Raw genomic sequence first — 17,761 nt, 5'->3', positions numbered from 1 at the left:
CTATTAGCTTTCAAACAGAGCAGCTGAAATCAACAAGCGACAACAGATAGAGAAACAACGGAACTAAATATTTATTAGTATAAAAAAAAAACAAAAACAAAACATTGATATTTCCTTAAAAGTAAAATCTTAAATGTAATTTGGAACAGTTTCCGGTGGAGCCAAGCATGACGTCACGTTGCGTCATTTCCGGTTAGCCTTAGCAGAATGTTGTGAGGTAATCAGCGACGAAACACGTGACTAACCTGCAGGTACACAGGTGTGTGGGATGTTTGTTCCACGGCAGGACGACACGATGCGACTGGAAGCCGCGGACCCGGAGGTGCCGGAGGACGCCGTGGGCAGGCGGGTGTCCTGCGGCGGGGAGCGGGCCACGATCCGGTACGTGGGTCCGGTCCCACCGACTGCTGGTAGGACTCACTTTATACTAACACCAGTCAGTTTCCTTACTGGGAGTTATATAATAACACCAGTTAGTTTCCTTACTGGGTTAGTTTTTACTGGGAATGGTGCATCCAGGACAGGAATGTTGCTTTAATGAGCAGTTTTAGCGTCAACAATAATCCGCGGTGTCACAGGTAGAAGAGATGTTGATGGAGGCATAAAAAGTGGAAAATATTAATCTAATGTTTTCAGTTTTATGCTGCATTAGTCCCGTTGTTTCCACTGCACACACACACACACACACACACTGCACACAGTTTTCACACTTTTTGACTTTTAAACCGAACACAAGCAGGTTAAATAAACGTCTGATAAAGGCATCTCCTGTGACGTGTCCCCACCGGCGTGGGGTTTCAGGGCTGTGGCTCGGCGTGGAGTGGGACGACCCGCAGAGAGGCAAGCATGACGGCAGCCATGCAGGCGTGCACTATTTCACATGCAGGTAGTTAATTGCTGTGTCAGCGCTTCTGCAGCGTACGTCACACAGAGCTGATTCATGGCTTCTTTCCTCTGCCGTAGACACCCCACAGCAGGCTCGTTTGTCCGTCCAGCGAAGGTGAGCTTTGGCGTGGACTACCTGACCGCTGTGCACGGTATATACGAGGACAACGTGGAGGACATCCAGAGCAACAAGATCTCTGTTTCCCACAAGGAGCTGGAGTGGCGGTTTGTGGAACGCAGGTGTGATGATGGGTTTGCTTTCACGGCTGCTCCTCCACAGCCTCGTCTCTAAGAAACACGTCACAGGATGAGGATTGTTTTCATAAAATGTCTCCACAGATTGGAGAAGCTTCCATCAGCAGTGCTTTCCCGCTGCGACGTCAACGGACCCGGAGCTGCTGGAGAAATCCGGAAACACACACCCAGTATCTTTACCCAGGTGGTTTCAGCACCTGCTGGTCTTTGATCTGTTTGCAGCTTCATGCCAGCGTCGCTATGGAAACGGCTGCTTCCGGACTTTGTGTGAGGGAATTGGAAAGCTTCGTGGTTTTAAAGTGACCGGTGTTTGCAGGGTGACGTGTTGGTTTCGACCATTTCAAGCCTCCCGTCATGTCAGAAGCTTTAACGGCAGCGATCAGATATCGAGTGGTTGGACATGAGCAGGTCGCTGCTGTCGTGTTGGGAGGACGTTGCCGCCATCAGCGAGCAGCTGGACAAACTGGAAGGGTTAGAGCTCAGGTGTGTCTTCGTCTGAGGAGAACACCTTTCTGTCTAACCTGATGGATGCTAACCTCCTTCCTTTTGCTCCGTTTGCAGCTACAATAGACTGCGTTTGCCCTCTCAGCCTTCAGCTCACCGCCAGGCGTTCTGCGGCCTTAGAGTCCTCGCCATCAGCGGCTGTGAGCTCACCTGGACGCAGGTACGTAGCTCCATACCAAACAGCTGTTCGCATCCGTAGATAAAAAAATATTCCAACGATACTTTGAGTCTAAACAAGCTGGAATGTGCAGATTAGAATGACTCGTTGTCGTTCAGCGTAGTTTATCAGATCCATCTGTCTGCTGTTGGTCTGGACCTGATGTCTGGCTGAGGTCAGAGGTCAGACTGGTCAGACTAGTTGGAGATGACAGAAAGACAACAGGAAGTCCAGTCAGCACTGGTTCCATCCTGCAGAACATCATCTGAACACGTCCAGCCTGGAAGCAGATGGTCTCCAGCAGCAGAAGACCACAGCGGGTTCCCTCCTGTCAGTAAGAACAGGAAACTGAGGCTACAATTCACACAGACTCACCAGAACTGGACAACAGAAGATGGAGAAACGTTGCTGGTCTGATGAGTCTCCAGTTCAGCTCCACATTCACATGGTAGGATCAGAATCTGCTGGAAACATCATGACAACATGGATCCATCCTGCCGTCAGGATCACCCGTATCTCCCTCCATGACCATGTCCGTCCCTTTCTGAGCACAGTGTAGCATCTTCTGATGGAAACTTCCAGCAGGATGATGCACCATGTCACAAAGCTCACATCATCTCCACCATGACGATGAGTTCACTGTCCTCCAACAGCTCCACAGTCACCAGATCTACATCCAGCAGAGCAGCTTTGGGACGTGGTGGAACGGGAGGTTGTCATGGCGATGAGGTGGAACGGGAGGTTGTCATGGTGATGTGCAGCAACATGTGATGCTTCACGCCAATATGGAGAAAATCAAACCTTGCTGAATCGATCACACCAACAGTCAACAAGCGGGTCTGACCCAGACCTGGAAGGTGATCTGGGTAAGGTGTGTATTTCCAGTTCCGTGCTCTGCAGAGTGCCGTTGGGTGGGTGAACAGACACTACTGGCAGACCGTTGGTCCTGGACGGGTTTTTAGGGCTGTGGTGACAGCGTTGTCCGCCGGACCATCTCACCACCTGACAACAACCTGGACGGTGTTTCTCATGCCTGCGTTGGTCACGGTGGTGCTGCCGGGGGCTGAGAACTGGTTTCTGTTTGGGCCTGTACATCCAGAATGTGTTGACAGGATTCTGCTGTGTAGGTCCTGACTACCGTCTGGTGGAGGTAAATCTGCTGGGAATTTGATTCATTCATTTCAAACATTGTGGAAATAAAGCTGCCTGAGCTTCTCTACCAGCTGGTTTAGGTGTGTAAAACCCAAACTAAGTGTGTGTGTTCTAACACTACCGATACATTATTATTAACCTCTTCTTTTTAACGTTTTGCTGAACAACATTTATTCTGTTTATTCTTTAACAAACAGAAACACACAGAGAAGCATTTTCTCTGTCTTATTGTTGGTGTGAACGTTAACGACGTGTTTGCGATGACGTTGCCTCCGTCTGCTGGTCTCCGCTCAGATCCTGCACTGCGCCCCCATGTGGCCCCGCCTGGAGGAGCTGTCTGCTCGTGAGAACGGCATCACAGAGCTGCTGAGGTGACCTCCTGTCTGCTGCCTCCTCACCTGCCTGCTTCTCTCAGCTCCACCAACAGCAGCGCGTCTTGTGTGTGATGTGTTGCAGGCCGGAGGGAGTGCTGCAGTGTCTGACGTTTCTCGACCTGTCCTGTAACCCCCTGCTGCAGGAGAGTGTGCTGAGTTTATCCGCTCTGCCCAGGTACAGTCAGCGGGAAACGCCTCTCTGTGCTGCGTATAACGTTCCAGCAGATGTGATGGCTTTGTTGTGTTGCAGGCTGAAGAAGCTGAACCTGTCCGCTACGGGACTGTCGGTCCTTCGGTTTGACGACGCTCCGCCAGGTAACAGCTGATCCTCTCTTCATTTCCTCTGCGGGACGTGTTGCATGACGCTGTGAATCTTTGCTCTGTAGGAGGTCAGACAGCCATGTTTCCAGCCCTGGAGACCCTCTTCCTAACTGACAACAACATCTCAGAGGTCAGTCTGTTTTCCTGATGCTACCTGAACCTGTACTGGTATTTCACACTGGAAATGCTGCATTCAGACATCCTGGAACAATTCCTCCAGTTTTGATTTCGCCTTCTTCCTTTTAAGATGTTTTTTCTTCTCTTTTAACCCCGTCCAGCATCACAGCGTGCAGAACGGCGTCTACGCGCCATATTTAGCCAGACAGATATCCTGTACCAAGGAGACACGTCTTAAAAATGGCTGCCCCTGATGTTCTGAATATTATTATTTGTATTATGATCATCGGCCCTGATAGGCTGAACCTGGCGGGGGAGGGGGAGGTTGGAAGATAAAAAAAAAAAAAAAAAAAAAAACAGAAAGAGAAGAAGAGAATTAAAGTGTAAAGAGAAAATTTGTCTAAGCTGCCGAAATCCCAGTATTGTGTGTGTGATGGCGTGTTTCCCTCTCTCTCTCTCTCTCAGTGGTGTGTTGTGGACGAGCTCGCCAAACTTCCCAGTTTGGTTAAACTGACTTGTCTCAGAAACAGACTGGTGAGTAGCGACGGAAACCCCCAAACAGCCCAGCAGATGATCATTGCCAAACTGGGAAAACTGGTCTTCCTCAACAACTGTGAGGTATGTGTGCAGACGGTGGACATTCGGACACGTCCTCGACTTTCTGGAAAAAGACACAGAATGGGTTATTTTCTGTATTTCCTTATTCTAAACGTTTTCAGACATTCTTCCAGTTATCATGGTGGTTTTACGCCCATCTGTAGCATCTATAAAAAGTCATTCCAGGGTGATGTTTAGCATCTCCTTTTCTTTAACATCTGTAAACGTGGAGGAAATGAGGAGAGCAGCTGCAGATGCAGGATTCCAGCTGCTCCACAGTCCTGGATATCTGTTATCATGATGCTCCAGATGTTTTGTAACGGAGGAGGGTCTGGACTGCGGCAGACCGGCTCAGCAGCCAGACTACGCGGCGATGCTTCCTCATGCAGTATGATTTCATCTGAGGTGGGAAGGTGCGTTGATGCGGCTTTCTGCTCCGCTTCAGATCAACCCGAAGGAGAGAAGGGGGGCGGAGCTGGACTACATCAAGATGTTTGGAAATGAGTGGCTGAAGGCCAGAGAACCGGGTCAGTCCATGTCCCAGTTTACCAGCCAGCACCCCCGTTACCAGAGACTCATCGACAGTAAGTCCTTCTGATGTTTCCTGCAGTTTCAATGTGGAGAAATCTGTCGTTTAAATGGCGACGTTCCATGTTGGAGGTGAAATCGGTGACTGGATCTGGTCGGCTGCTTCTGTCTGATCTGCACACCAGTCAGGAGGACAGGATCCACGTAGCTCCGTCATCTTCAGTAGTGAAGCCGGTCCGTTGGAGAAGAGTGACCCTGAAGGCTCCTCTTCAGTCCCGGTGGAGATCTGTGGATGTCTGCTCTGATGACCAGATGTTTGTGTGCTTTCAGAGTACGGAGCTCCGGATGAAGGCGAGCTGAAGAAGCCAGAGCAGTTTGCCCTGAAGAATCATCTGCTAAGTCAGTCCCACCAGAATGAAGCTCACTTTGCTCCAGCAGAGTAAAGTCACACGCCTGAACTGTTTGTCTCCTCTCCAGAGGTTGTGTTTGTGTTTCCTGACGAGCCAGACCGGCAGCCCATCGAGAAGAAGCTTCCAGGTAAGACCTGCACCGTGCTTCTGTGGTTGCAGGTGCTGCTGCTGAACTCAGACAGCTGTTTGTCCTCTGCAGCCGCCATGCTGGTCCAGAAGGTGAAGGGGCTGCTCTGCAGACAGCTGAAGATCCCTGCAGCAGATCTCAGGCTGACCTACATCAGTCCCAAGGTACCGTTCAGAAACTCCTCCCTGTCAGGATCCTCAGCTTTAATCCGCTCCAGTTCTGCACAGTTTCAGCGTGAAGCGAAACCATCCGGCTGCTATGAAACATAAACCTGCAGATTCTTCATTCATGCAGTCAGAAACGGATCTGAGTCAGAGAGGAGGTCCTGATGGGAAGTCTCTCTGTGACAGGTGCTGGGGACCGAGTTTGACATCAACAGCGACTTGAAGACACTGCAGTTTTACTCCATAGAGGATGGAGACCAGGTTCTGGTCCGCTGGTCCTGACCAGGTTCTGGTCCGCTGGTCCTGACCTGGTTCTGGTCCGCTGGTCTAGTCCTGACCAGGTTCTGGTCCGCTGGTCTAGTCCTGACCAGGTTCTGGTCCGCTGGTCCTGGACTTGCTGCTCCAGATGACTTCTAAACGTTGGATCCTTTGAATTCTTCCTTCAGGGAGATGATCTGCTCTGTGCTGGTGGAAAACACCTGTTGTGCGCATGATGCGATGATGTGATGATGCGATGATGTGATGATGCGATGATGTGATGATGCGATGATGTGATGATGTGATGATGCGATGATGTGATGATGCCATGATGCCAGAACGTACCTGAAGGAGGAGATGTCAAACTTTGTGAGGATGTATTTACGTGAAGAAGTTTGCTCCGTACAGGAGAAGCTCTGCATCAGGAGAAACGTCCAGGACCTGTGCGGTGTGTGTGATACGTGACGGCCAGCAGCTGAAAGGCGAGCAGAAGAACCCGACAGATGATGGTTAATCATCATCATCGCTTCTTCCAAACAGCGTTGTTTCCAGGAGAAAGGAACTTCGAGGTGCATAAACCTCACAGGATGTCATGTGATGCTCAGAGACGCGGCTCTGCAGAGGATTTAGAGAAACGACCACTAATAAACCCCTGCAGACATAAAAACATAAACAGGATTTTACTATTAAAATCTTTAAAGGTTTTTTTTTGTGCCAATGTTCTTTTATTTCTTTATTGGAAATGAAATGTAAAATGAAAACAAGTGAACTGGACATTATAAACATTTTTTTTTTTTTTTTAAATCATTTTCTGAATCGCTTCATCCCATTAAGGCTCGCAGGAACTGGAGTCTATCCCAGCAATCACTGGGTGAGAGGCAGGCCCACCTGGTCCACCAACCAGTCCATTGCAGGGCTTTAATTTAATTCCAAGTTTTAATGCTTTACAATGTGATGTTTAGCTGAAAATATTATTTTAACATCGAAGCCTCAACACCAGTTTCCCGTCATCCTGACAAGAAGCTGTTTAGTGGTGAAAACTTTCATCCCAGTTCCAAAAACTGCTCGCGTGTCTCCTGTGACTACCAGCAAGGACGAAGGTTCTGCTGGTTTCCATGGAGAAGAAGGTCCTGCTGGTTTCCATGGGGACGAAGGTTCTACTGGTTTCCATGGAGATGAAGTGGTTTCATAGTGAAGTATTCTCTCTTCTTATCATAAACTCTGTTGGTCTTCACGTCTTTCTGGACCCTCCTGGTGTTTCTAAGGTGAATGTGGGTCTGAACCTGGAGCCTGACATCAGCTGATGGCATCCTGAGATGTTTACCTCTGGTTACCATCAGATGGCAGCAGAGGATGAGTTGCTCAGATGGACAAATCAGTGAAAACCCGAGGGAATGTGTGTCTGCATGCAGCGATCAGTCACCATAACTGTTTATTAACTGCTGAGGTGTATGAAAGCTGGTATTAAGAAAACCAGACTAAACATCAAGCCGGACATTTTTTGCAGCTGATTGGTCAGAGAACTTCTTATCTGAACTATCAGACAATAAACATGTAGGTGATTATGTCTGAGTTTGTTTCAGCTGTAGGAACAACATGGAGGCTTTGCTTCCAGACTGAAGGTCATGCTCACCACAGCTTCACTTTATCCCAGTAGAAACATCCAGCACACGAAGACACAACATCCTCCAGCTGTGGCTGGACGGACACATCCTACCGGATGGGAACATTCTGCCCTTCACATCAACAACTGGGCATCAAAAATATCAGGGGATGTTACTGGTCTGGATCCTCTAAAAGAGCTGCAGCCAAAGAAAAGCAGTAAACTGGAACCAGAAGTTGAAACTCTGCTTGTGCAAATAAAGACCCAGATCCATCTGAGAGTTCCAGATCTCCCAACAGACCAGTTCCTTCTCAGGTTTACCACTGGTTCCGACAGGACCAGAACCTTCAGTTATCAGACCCTCTCTGGAACCGGATCCCAGTTTCATGGAGGGTTAGGAAGCAGAACTGGATCCAGGTTCAGTTTCAGGAGGCAGACCTCCTCTCTACCTTCAGATCGTCTTCAAACCTTCCTTTCCGATGAATCCTACAGTCGGGTCTGGTTCGATGACTCGGATCCATCCCTGTAGTCCTGCTGTAAGCTGAGGCTGCTGGGAGATGTCCCATGATGCACTGGGCTCCTCTACTCTCCATGTAGAAAGATCAGATGTTTCACTTATTTGTGTTTCTCCACTTTCTCAGCAGGATCCTGGATCAGATTTAGGTTCCTTGTTGACCCCTTCCCTGTCCTCTCCACCTCCAACTGGTCCAGGAAAATGGCCATCCTTCCTGGTTCTGGTTCTGATGGAGGTTTTCCTCATTTTCACCATTTTTCAGATTCATTTTGACTGACTTGAAGCATTAAACCTTTAAAAATGATTTTTCTCATGTTTCGTTGTTTAGTTTGTGACGCTGCGTCTGCAGTCGTCATCCCACCAGGAGGAGACTGAACCTTTCATACCTCCAACCAACAGACGGAAACAGAAGGAGGAGGTTAAAACACTTTATTAAGGCTGTGAACGTGACACGAAAGCATTTCCTGCTGACGGACCTGAGATGACTGCCGGCTTGTTCTCCACTCTGCAGCGATGCTGAGACAGCAGGGATCTACGTGGAAGCATTACACACATCTTTCATCTGTAACACACTGACGAGTCCATGTTTCATGCAGTTTTTATCTAACTGAAGCTCAACTAAGCCAAGTTTCCCAAAAAAATTGAGAATTAAACTGATTTAATGTGAATTCAAATAAAAATGACATAAAATCTCTTTCCTAAAAACATGAGCATGGTCTCTGGATGACCTGCACCTTCACAGTAATCATCATCATCATCATCATCATGTAGAACCCGGCTCATTTAGGCAACCAAACAAAACAAGACATCATCTGCATAGAAGGTCATTATTTACACTTTTATATAAAAGACATTGTGAGTTTTAAAACAAATGGAGGAAAAAAAAATCAGTTTGATAAAATGGAAACCCGACTGGTCAGTTACAGGACAGAAAATCGTCTTATTTTACCTGAAAACGCTTCATTTATCATCCAGAATACAATTATTATATCATATAATAAAGCAAGATTATACAGCTTTTTCTTTTAGTTCATTCCTTTACGTTTACTGTTATTTACATCATGAATGAAGCAAATGAAACGTCTGATAGTTTCACATCTTCGGCTTTAAATGGTTCATTAGAAACAGAAAAGTCCTGCAGATTCCTCGGTCACCCAGGACGCAGCAGAATAACGACAACTGGACCTTTATGTCCTGGTTCAGACGTTGCACCATCATCCGAAAGGTTTCTTCACTCCTCACCAGTTTGTAGGGAGATAAGGCTGATAAACATCACATGACTCACTCAGGATCTTAGAGAATCAGGACCATTCCTGTCTACCGCTAATTTTCCCTTTAAAATGAAACGAAGCTGTAAAACCAAATGGAATCAGTGATGATTGCTTCGCAGCCAAAGCCAGGCACATGTGCAGCGCCACGCTGGGTCAAGTGAGTTGCCCAACAGACTGACTGGAGGCAGACTGCACCAGCTGAGCCACCATCGCTCCCGGCTGTACCGCGCCACGCTTGCAAAGGTGCAACCAGAAGAATCATCTGAAACATGAGACTTTCAGATGAAGTAATTATTTATGTAACTGCACAGTTTGCAGTGTGGGAGAGCTGGTACTGGGAGTCCTGAAACAGGTGTTTCAGCTAAAACTGGGTCTCAGTGAGATGATGCAACCTGTAAAATGACTACATTCATGGTTTGCTGACTAAGAAATAAAAGATGTGATTATACTTTTGCTGAGAAACAGAACCAGATCTGACCAGATCTCAGACTGGATCTGAGATTGCAGGACTTGGTTAGATGGACTATCTGCATCAGACCACCTCCTCAGGTGCGGTTTACAATGCAGCCGTGGCTCTTTGGCTTGAACGACCAGCAGATTGATCAGGGGAGTCTGTCATGTGACGTAACGGCTCTTAAAGTGTGAATATAAGCAGAACTACTAACTGGTTAGAGGTGAAGACCTTCAGGTCTGCATCTACCGTTCTGTATGACAGGAAGTAAAGAGTCTGGAAACCCTGAAGAGATTCTTCATGTGAAACTGCGCAGACTGAACACATGAAAGAAAAAACAAACCTGCAAGTATTTTTATAAATGTTAAACATTTTCAAGACCTTTAGGAACTTTGTTCACAGCTACAAAAACATCAGAATGTTTCAACGCATCTAAGAGCACATGTGGAAGAAGCATGGGGGGGCAGAAAAGGCTACAAAAACAACCTGAGGTAACATCACAATATATATGTCTTGTGTTTAATACCTGCTCGGTCTTCTGCTGCGTTAAAGAACAAGCAGACAAGTTTTTCTGAAACTCATGAAGCAGGAGTTCCAGGGATCTACATGGGATCACAGAGAAATTAATAAACCGTTGGACTTTAACAGGAAGTGACTCGTTCCACCGGAAATGTGACATCATAACATGTCAGCTGTGAATGGATGAAAAACACACAAACTTTATCTGAGTTCTTTTCAAGTAAAACAAAAAAAACTTGGCAGTGATGACTGCTGCTGCTGGTGGTATCTGGTATCTGGGTGGTGGTTTCTGGTATCTGGGTGGTGGTTTCTGGTATCTGGGTGGTGGTTTCTGGTATCTGGGTGGTGGTTTCTGGTATCTGGGTGGTGGTTTCTAGTATCTGGGTGGTGGTTTCTAGTATATGGGTGGTGGTATCTGGTATATGGGTGGTGGTATCTGGTATCTGGGTGGTGGTATCTGGTATCTGGGTGGTGGTTTCTGGTATCTGGGTGGTGGTATCTGGTATCTGGGTGGTGGTATCTGGTATCTGGGTGGTGGTTTCTGGTATCTGGGTGGTGGTTTCTGGTATCTGGGTGGTGGTTTCTAGTATCTGGGTGGTGGTATCTGGTATATGGGTGGTGGTATCTGTTATCTGGGTGGTGGTTTCTGGTATCTGGGTGGTGGTTTCTAGTATCTGCGTGGTGGTTTCTAGTATCTGGGTGGTGGTATCTGGTATCTGGGTGGTGGTTTCTGGTATCTGGGTGGTGGTTTCTAGTATCTGGGTGGTGGTATCTGGGTGGTGGTTTTTGGTATCTGGGTGGTGGTTTCTAGTATCTGGGTGATGGTTTCTGGTATCTGGGTGGTGGTTTCTAGTATCTGGGTGGTGGTTTCTAGTATCTGGGTGGTGGTATCTGGGTGGTGGTATCTGGTATCTGGGTGGTGGTTTCTGGTATCTGGGTGGTGGTTTCTGGTATCTGGGTGGTGGTATCTGGTATCTGGGTGGTGGTTTCTAGTATCTGGGTGGTGGTATCTGGTATCTGGGTGGTGGTTTCTAGTATCTGGGTGGTGGTTTCTGGTATCTGGGTGGTGGTATCTGGTATCTGGGTGGTGGTTTCTGGTATCTGGGTGGTGGTTTCTGGTATCTGGGTGGTGGTTTCTGGTATCTGGGTGGTGGTTTCTAGTATCTGGGTGGTGGTTTCTGGTATCTGGGTGGTGGTTTCTGGTATCTGGGTGGTGGTTTCTAGTATCTGGGTGGTGGTATCTGGTATCTGGGTGGTGGTATCTGGGTGGTGGTTTCTGGTATCTGGGTGGTGGTTTCTGGTATCTGGGTGGTGGTTTCTGGTATCTGGGTGGTGGTTTCTGGTATCTGGGTGGTGGTTTCTGGTATCTGGGTGGTGGTATCTGGTATCTGGGTGGTGGTATCTGGGTGGTGGTTTCTGGTATCTGGGTGGTGGTTTCTGGTATCTGGGTGGTGGTTTCTAGTATCTGGGTGGTGGTTTCTGGGTGGTGGTATCTGTGTGGTGGTTTCTGGTATCTGGGTGGTGGTTTCTAGTATCTGGGTGATGGTTTCTAGTATCTGGGTGGTGGTATCTGGGTGGTGGTATCTGGTATCTGGGTGGTGGTTTCTGGTATCTGGGTGGTGGTTTCTGGTATCTGGGTGGTGGTTTCTGGTATCTGGGTGGTGGTTTCTGGTATCTGGGTGGTGGTTTCTAGTATCTGGGTGGTGGTTTCTAGTATATGGGTGGTGGTATCTGGTATATGGGTGGTGGTATCTGGTATCTGGGTGGTGGTATCTGGTATCTGGGTGGTGGTTTCTGGTATCTGGGTGGTGGTATCTGGTATCTGGGTGGTGGTATCTGGTATCTGGGTGGTGGTTTCTGGTATCTGGGTGGTGGTTTCTGGTATCTGGGTGGTGGTTTCTAGTATCTGGGTGGTGGTATCTGGTATATGGGTGGTGGTATCTGTTATCTGGGTGGTGGTTTCTGGTATCTGGGTGGTGGTTTCTAGTATCTGCGTGGTGGTTTCTAGTATCTGGGTGGTGGTATCTGGTATCTGGGTGGTGGTTTCTGGTATCTGGGTGGTGGTTTCTAGTATCTGGGTGGTGGTATCTGGGTGGTGGTTTTTGGTATCTGGGTGGTGGTTTCTAGTATCTGGGTGATGGTTTCTGGTATCTGGGTGGTGGTTTCTAGTATCTGGGTGGTGGTTTCTAGTATCTGGGTGGTGGTATCTGGGTGGTGGTATCTGGTATCTGGGTGGTGGTTTCTGGTATCTGGGTGGTGGTTTCTGGTATCTGGGTGGTGGTATCTGGTATCTGGGTGGTGGTTTCTAGTATCTGGGTGGTGGTATCTGGTATCTGGGTGGTGGTTTCTAGTATCTGGGTGGTGGTTTCTGGTATCTGGGTGGTGGTATCTGGTATCTGGGTGGTGGTTTCTGGTATCTGGGTGGTGGTTTCTGGTATCTGGGTGGTGGTTTCTGGTATCTGGGTGGTGGTTTCTAGTATCTGGGTGGTGGTTTCTGGTATCTGGGTGGTGGTTTCTGGTATCTGGGTGGTGGTTTCTAGTATCTGGGTGGTGGTATCTGGTATCTGGGTGGTGGTATCTGGGTGGTGGTTTCTGGTATCTGGGTGGTGGTTTCTGGTATCTGGGTGGTGGTTTCTGGTATCTGGGTGGTGGTTTCTGGTATCTGGGTGGTGGTTTCTGGTATCTGGGTGGTGGTTTCTAGTATCTGGGTGGTGGTATCTGGTATCTGGGTGGTGGTATCTGGGTGGTGGTTTCTGGTATCTGGGTGGTGGTTTCTGGTATCTGGGTGGTGGTTTCTAGTATCTGGGTGGTGGTTTCTGGGTGGTGGTATCTGTGTGGTGGTTTCTGGTATCTGGGTGGTGGTTTCTAGTATCTGGGTGATGGTTTCTAGTATCTGGGTGGTGGTATCTGGGTGGTGGTATCTGGTATCTGGGTGGTGGTTTCTGGTATCTGGGTGGTGGTTTCTGGTATCTGGGTGGTGGTTTCTGGTATCTGGGTGGTGGTATCTGGTATCTGGGTGGTGGTTTCTGGTATCTGGGTGGTGGTTTCTGGTATCTGGGTGGTGGTTTCTAGTATCTGGGTGGTGGTATCTGGTATATGGGTGGTGGTATCTGTTATCTGGGTGGTGGTTTCTGGTATCTGGGTGGTGGTTTCTAGTATCTGCGTGGTGGTTTCTAGTATCTGGGTGGTGGTATCTGGTATCTGGGTGGTGGTTTCTGGTATCTGGGTGGTGGTTTCTAGTATCTGGGTGGTGGTATCTGGGTGGTGGTTTTTGGTATCTGGGTGGTGGTTTCTAGTATCTGGGTGATGGTTTCTGGTATCTGGGTGGTGGTTTCTAGTATCTGGGTGGTGGTTTCTAGTATCTGGGTGGTGGTATCTGGGTGGTGGTATCTGGTATCTGGGTGGTGGTTTCTGGTATCTGGGTGGTGGTTTCTGGTATCTGGGTGGTGGTATCTGGTATCTGGGTGGTGGTTTCTAGTATCTGGGTGGTGGTATCTGGTATCTGGGTGGTGGTTTCTAGTATCTGGGTGGTGGTTTCTGGTATCTGGGTGGTGGTATCTGGTATCTGGGTGGTGGTTTCTGGTATCTGGGTGGTGGTTTCTGGTATCTGGGTGGTGGTTTCTGGGATCTGGGTGGTGGTTTCTGGTATCTGGGTGGTGGTTTCTGGTATCTGGGTGGTGGTTTCTGGTATCTGGGTGGTGGTTTCTAGTATCTGGGTGGTGGTATCTGGTATCTGGGTGGTGGTATCTGGGTGGTGGTTTCTGGTATCTGGGTGGTGGTTTCTGGTATCTGGGTGGTGGTTTCTAGTATCTGGGTGGTGGTTTCTGGGTGGTGGTATCTGGGTGGTGGTTTCTGGTATCTGGGTGGTGGTTTCTAGTATCTGGGTGATGGTTTCTAGTATCTGGGTGGTGGTATCTGGGTGGTGGTATCTGGTATCTGGGTGGTGGTTTCTGGTATCTGGGTGGTGGTTTCTGCTATCTGGGTGGTGGTATCTGGTATCTGGGTGGTGGTTTCTAGTATCTGGGTGGTGGTATCTGGTATCTGGGTGGTGGTTTCTAGTATCTGGGTGGTGGTTTCTGGTATCTGGGTGGTGGTATCTGGTATCTGGGTGGTGGTTTCTGGTATCTGGGTGGGGGTTTCTGGTATCTGGGTGGGGGTTTCTGGTATCTGGGTGGTGGTTTCTAGTATCCGGGTGGTGGTTTCTGGTATCTGGGTGGTGGTTTCTGGTATCTGGGTGGTGGTTTCTAGTATCTGGGTGGTGGTATCTGGTATCTGGGTGGTGGTTTCTAGTATCTGGGTGGTGGTATCTGGGTGGTGGTTTCTGGTATCTGGGTGGTGGTATCTGGTATCTGGGTGGTGGTTTCTAGTATCTGGGTGGTGGTTTCTAGTATCTGGGTGGTGGTTTCTAGTATCTGGGTGGTGGTTTCTGGTATCTGGGTTGTGGTTTCTGGTATCTGGGTGGTGGTATCTGGTATCTGGGTGGTGGTTTCTGGTATCTGGGTGGTGGTTTCTGGTATCTGGGTGGTGGTTTCTAGTATCTGGGTGGTGGTTTCTGGTATCTGGGTGGTGGTATCTGGTATCTGGGTGGTGGTTTCTAGTATCTGGGTGGTGGTTTCTAGTATCTGGGTGGTAGTTTCTAGTATCTGGGTGGTGGTATCTGGGTGGTGGTTTCTGGTATCTGGGTGGTGGTATCTGGTATCTGGGTGGTGGTATCTGGTATCTGGGTGGTGGTTTCTGGTGTCTGGGTGGTGGTTTCTAGTATCTGGGTGGTGGTTTCTGGTATCTGGGTGGTGGTTTCAAGTATCTGGGTGGTGGTATCTGGGTGGTGGTATCTGGTATCTGGGTGGTGGTTTCTGGTATCTGGGTGGTGGTATCTGGGTGGTGGTTTCTGGTATCTGGGTGGTGGTTTCTAGTATCTGGGTGGTGGTTTCTGGTATCTGGGTGGTGGTTTCTGTTATCTGGGTGGTGGTATCTGGGTGGTGGTTTCTGTTATCTGGGTGGTGGTTTCTAGTATCTGGGTGGTGTTATCTGGGTGGTGGTATCTGGGTGGTGGTATCTGGTATCTGGGTGGTGGTTTCTGGTATCTGGGTGGTGGTATCTGGTATCTGGGTGGTGGTTTCTGGTATCTGGGTGGTGGTATCTGGTATCTGGGTGGTGGTTTCTAGTATCTGGGTGGTGGTATCTGGTATCTGGGTGGTGGTTTCTAGTATCTGGGTGGTGGTATCTGGTATCTGGGTGGTGGTTTCTAGTATCTGGGTGGTGGTTTCTGGTATCTGGGTGGTGGTTTCTGTTATCTGGGTGGTGGTTTCTGTTATCTGGGTGGTGGTATCTGGGTGGTGGTTTCTGGTATCTGGGTGGTGGTTTCTGTTATCTGGGTGGTGGTATCTGGGTGGTGGTATCTGGTATCTGGGTGGTGGTTTCTGGTATCTGGGTGGTGGTTTCTGGTATCTGGGTGGTGGTTTCTGGTATCTGGGTGGTGGTATCTGGTATCTGGGTGGTGGTTTCTAGTATCTGGGTGGTGGTATCTGGTATCTGGGTGGTGGTTTCTGGTATCTGGGTGGTGGCATCTGGTATCTGGGTGGTGGTTTCTGGTATCTGGGTGGTGGTTTCTGGTATCTGGGTGGGGGTTTCTGGTATCTGGGTGGTGGTTTCTAGTATCTGGGTGGTGGTATCTGGGTGGTGGTTTCTGGTATCTGGGTGGTGGTTTCTGGTATCTGGGTGGTGGTTTCTGGTATCTGGGTGGTGGTTTCTAGTATCTGGGTGGTGGTATCTGGTATCTGGGTGGTGGTTTCTAGTATCTGGGTGGTGGTATCTGGTATCTGGGTGGTGGTTTCTAGTATCTGGGTGGTGGTATCTGGGTGGTGGTTTCTGGTATCTGGGTGGTGGTTTCTGGTATCTGGGTGGTGGTTTCTAGTATCTGGGTGGTGGTATCTGGTATATGGGTGGTGGTATCTGTTATCTGGGTGGTGGTTTCTGGTATCTGGGTGGTGGTTTCTAGTATCTGCGTGGTGGTTTCTAGTATCTGGGTGGTGGTATCTGGTATCTGGGTGGTGGTTTCTGGTATCTGGGTGGTGGTTTCTGGTATCTGGGTGGTGGTATCTGGGTGGTGGTTTTTGGTATCTGGGTGGTGGTTTCTAGTATCTGGGTGATGGTTTCTGGTATCTGGGTGGTGGTTTCTAGTATCTGGGTGGTGGTTTCTAGTATCTGGGTGGTGGTATCTGGGTGGTGGTATCTGGTATCTGGGTGGTGGTTTCTGGTATCTGGGTGGTGGTTTCTAGTATCTGGGTGGTGGTTTCTGGTATCTGGGTGGGGGTTTCTGGTATCTGGGTGGTGGTTTCTAGTATCCGGGTGGTGGTTTCTGGTATCTGGGTGGTGGTTTCTGGTATTTGGGTGGTGGTTTCTAGTATCTGGGTGGTGGTATCTGGTATCTGGGTGGTGGTTTCTAGTATCTGGGTGGTGGTATCTGGGTGGTGGTTTCTGGTATCTGGGTGGTGGTATCTGGTATCTGGGTGGTGGTTTCTAGTATCTGGGTGGTGGTTTCTAGTATCTGGGTGGTGGTTTCTAGTATCTGGGTGGTGGTTTCTGGTATCTGGGTGGTGGTTTCTGGTATCTGGGTGGTGGTATCTGGTATCTGGGTGGTGGTTTCTGGTATCTGGGTGGTGGTTTCTGGTATCTGGGTGGTGGTTTCTAGTATCTGGGTGGTGGTTTCTGGTATCTGGGTGGGGGTTTCTGGTATCTGGGTGGTGGTTTCTAGTATCCGGGTGGTGGTTTCTGGTATCTGGGTGGTGGTTTCTGGTATTTGGGTGGTGGTTTCTAGTATCTGGGTGGTGGTATCTGGTATCTGGGTGGTGGTTTCTAGTATCTGGGTGGTGGTATCTGGGTGGTGGTTTCTGGTATCTGGGTGGTGGTATCTGGTATCTGGGTGGTGGTTTCTAGTATCTGGGTGGTGGTTTCTAGTATCTGGGTGGTGGTTTCTAGTATCTGGGTGGTGGTTTCTGGTATCTGGGTGGTGGTTTCTGGTATCTGGGTGGTGGTATCTGGTATCTGGGTGGTGGTTTCTGGTATCTGGGTGGTGGTTTCTGGTATCTGGGTGGTGGTATCTGGTATCTGGGTGGTGGTTTCTAGTATCTGGGTGGTGGTTTCTAGTATCTGGGTGGTGGTTTCTGGTATCTGGGTGGTGGTTTCTGGTATCTGGGTGGTGGTTTCTGTTATCTGGGTGGTGGTTTCTGGTATCTGGGTGGTGGTTTCTAGTATCTGGGTGGTGGTTTCTGGTATCTGGGTGGTGGTTTCTGTTATCTGGGTGGTGGTATCTGGGTGGTGGTATCTGGTATCTGGGTGGTGGTTTCTGGTATCTGGGTGGTGGTATCTGGGTGGTGGTTTCTGGTATCTGGGTGGTGGTTTCTAGTATCTGGGTGGTGGTTTCTAGTATCTGGGTGGTGGTTTCTGGTATCTGGGTGGTGGTTTCTGTTATCTGGGTGGTGGTTTCTGTTATCTGGGTGGTGGTATCTGGGTGGTGGTATCTGGTATCTGGGTGGTGGTTTCTGTTATCTGGGT

The 17,761-nt window shown here is 48.8% G+C and overlaps 1 protein-coding gene across 6 annotated transcripts; it reads left to right on the top strand.

Moving 5' to 3' along the window:
- The first annotated feature begins 215 nt into the window (after window positions 1-215).
- tbce (tubulin folding cofactor E) lies at window positions 216-10,863 on the top strand. Of its 6 annotated transcripts, XR_013771838.1 has the most exons (19): window positions 216-410; window positions 802-886; window positions 964-1,125; window positions 1,225-1,310; window positions 1,524-1,623; window positions 1,702-1,804; window positions 3,248-3,324; window positions 3,410-3,502; window positions 3,578-3,642; window positions 3,714-3,778; window positions 4,231-4,383; window positions 4,808-4,946; window positions 5,221-5,289; window positions 5,368-5,427; window positions 5,500-5,591; window positions 5,778-5,852; window positions 5,933-6,418; window positions 8,094-8,201; window positions 8,295-8,316. XR_013771838.1 is itself a non-coding variant. In XM_079264986.1 (17 exons), exons 1-17 carry the CDS (start codon window positions 269-271, stop codon window positions 8,400-8,402), a joined length of 1,704 nt encoding a protein of 567 aa, XP_079121112.1. In that variant the 5' UTR covers window positions 216-268; the 3' UTR covers window positions 8,403-10,863. The 6 variants fall into 6 exon arrangements, 3 of the variants coding, with proteins under 3 accessions (XP_079121112.1, XP_079121113.1, XP_079121114.1); XR_013771837.1 differs by having other exon boundaries at window positions 5,933-8,201; window positions 8,295-8,325; XR_013771839.1 differs by lacking the exon at window positions 8,295-8,316 and having other exon boundaries at window positions 5,778-5,932; window positions 5,963-8,212.
- The last annotated feature ends 6,898 nt before the right edge of the window (window positions 10,864-17,761 follow it).

Source organism: Telmatherina bonti, assembly GCF_933228915.1.
Source record: "Telmatherina bonti genome assembly, chromosome: 3".
NCBI lineage: Eukaryota > Metazoa > Chordata > Actinopteri > Atheriniformes > Telmatherinidae > Telmatherina > Telmatherina bonti.
The sequence above is the reverse complement of the archived record's forward strand: the minus strand, read 5'-3'. Positions and strand labels throughout refer to the sequence as shown.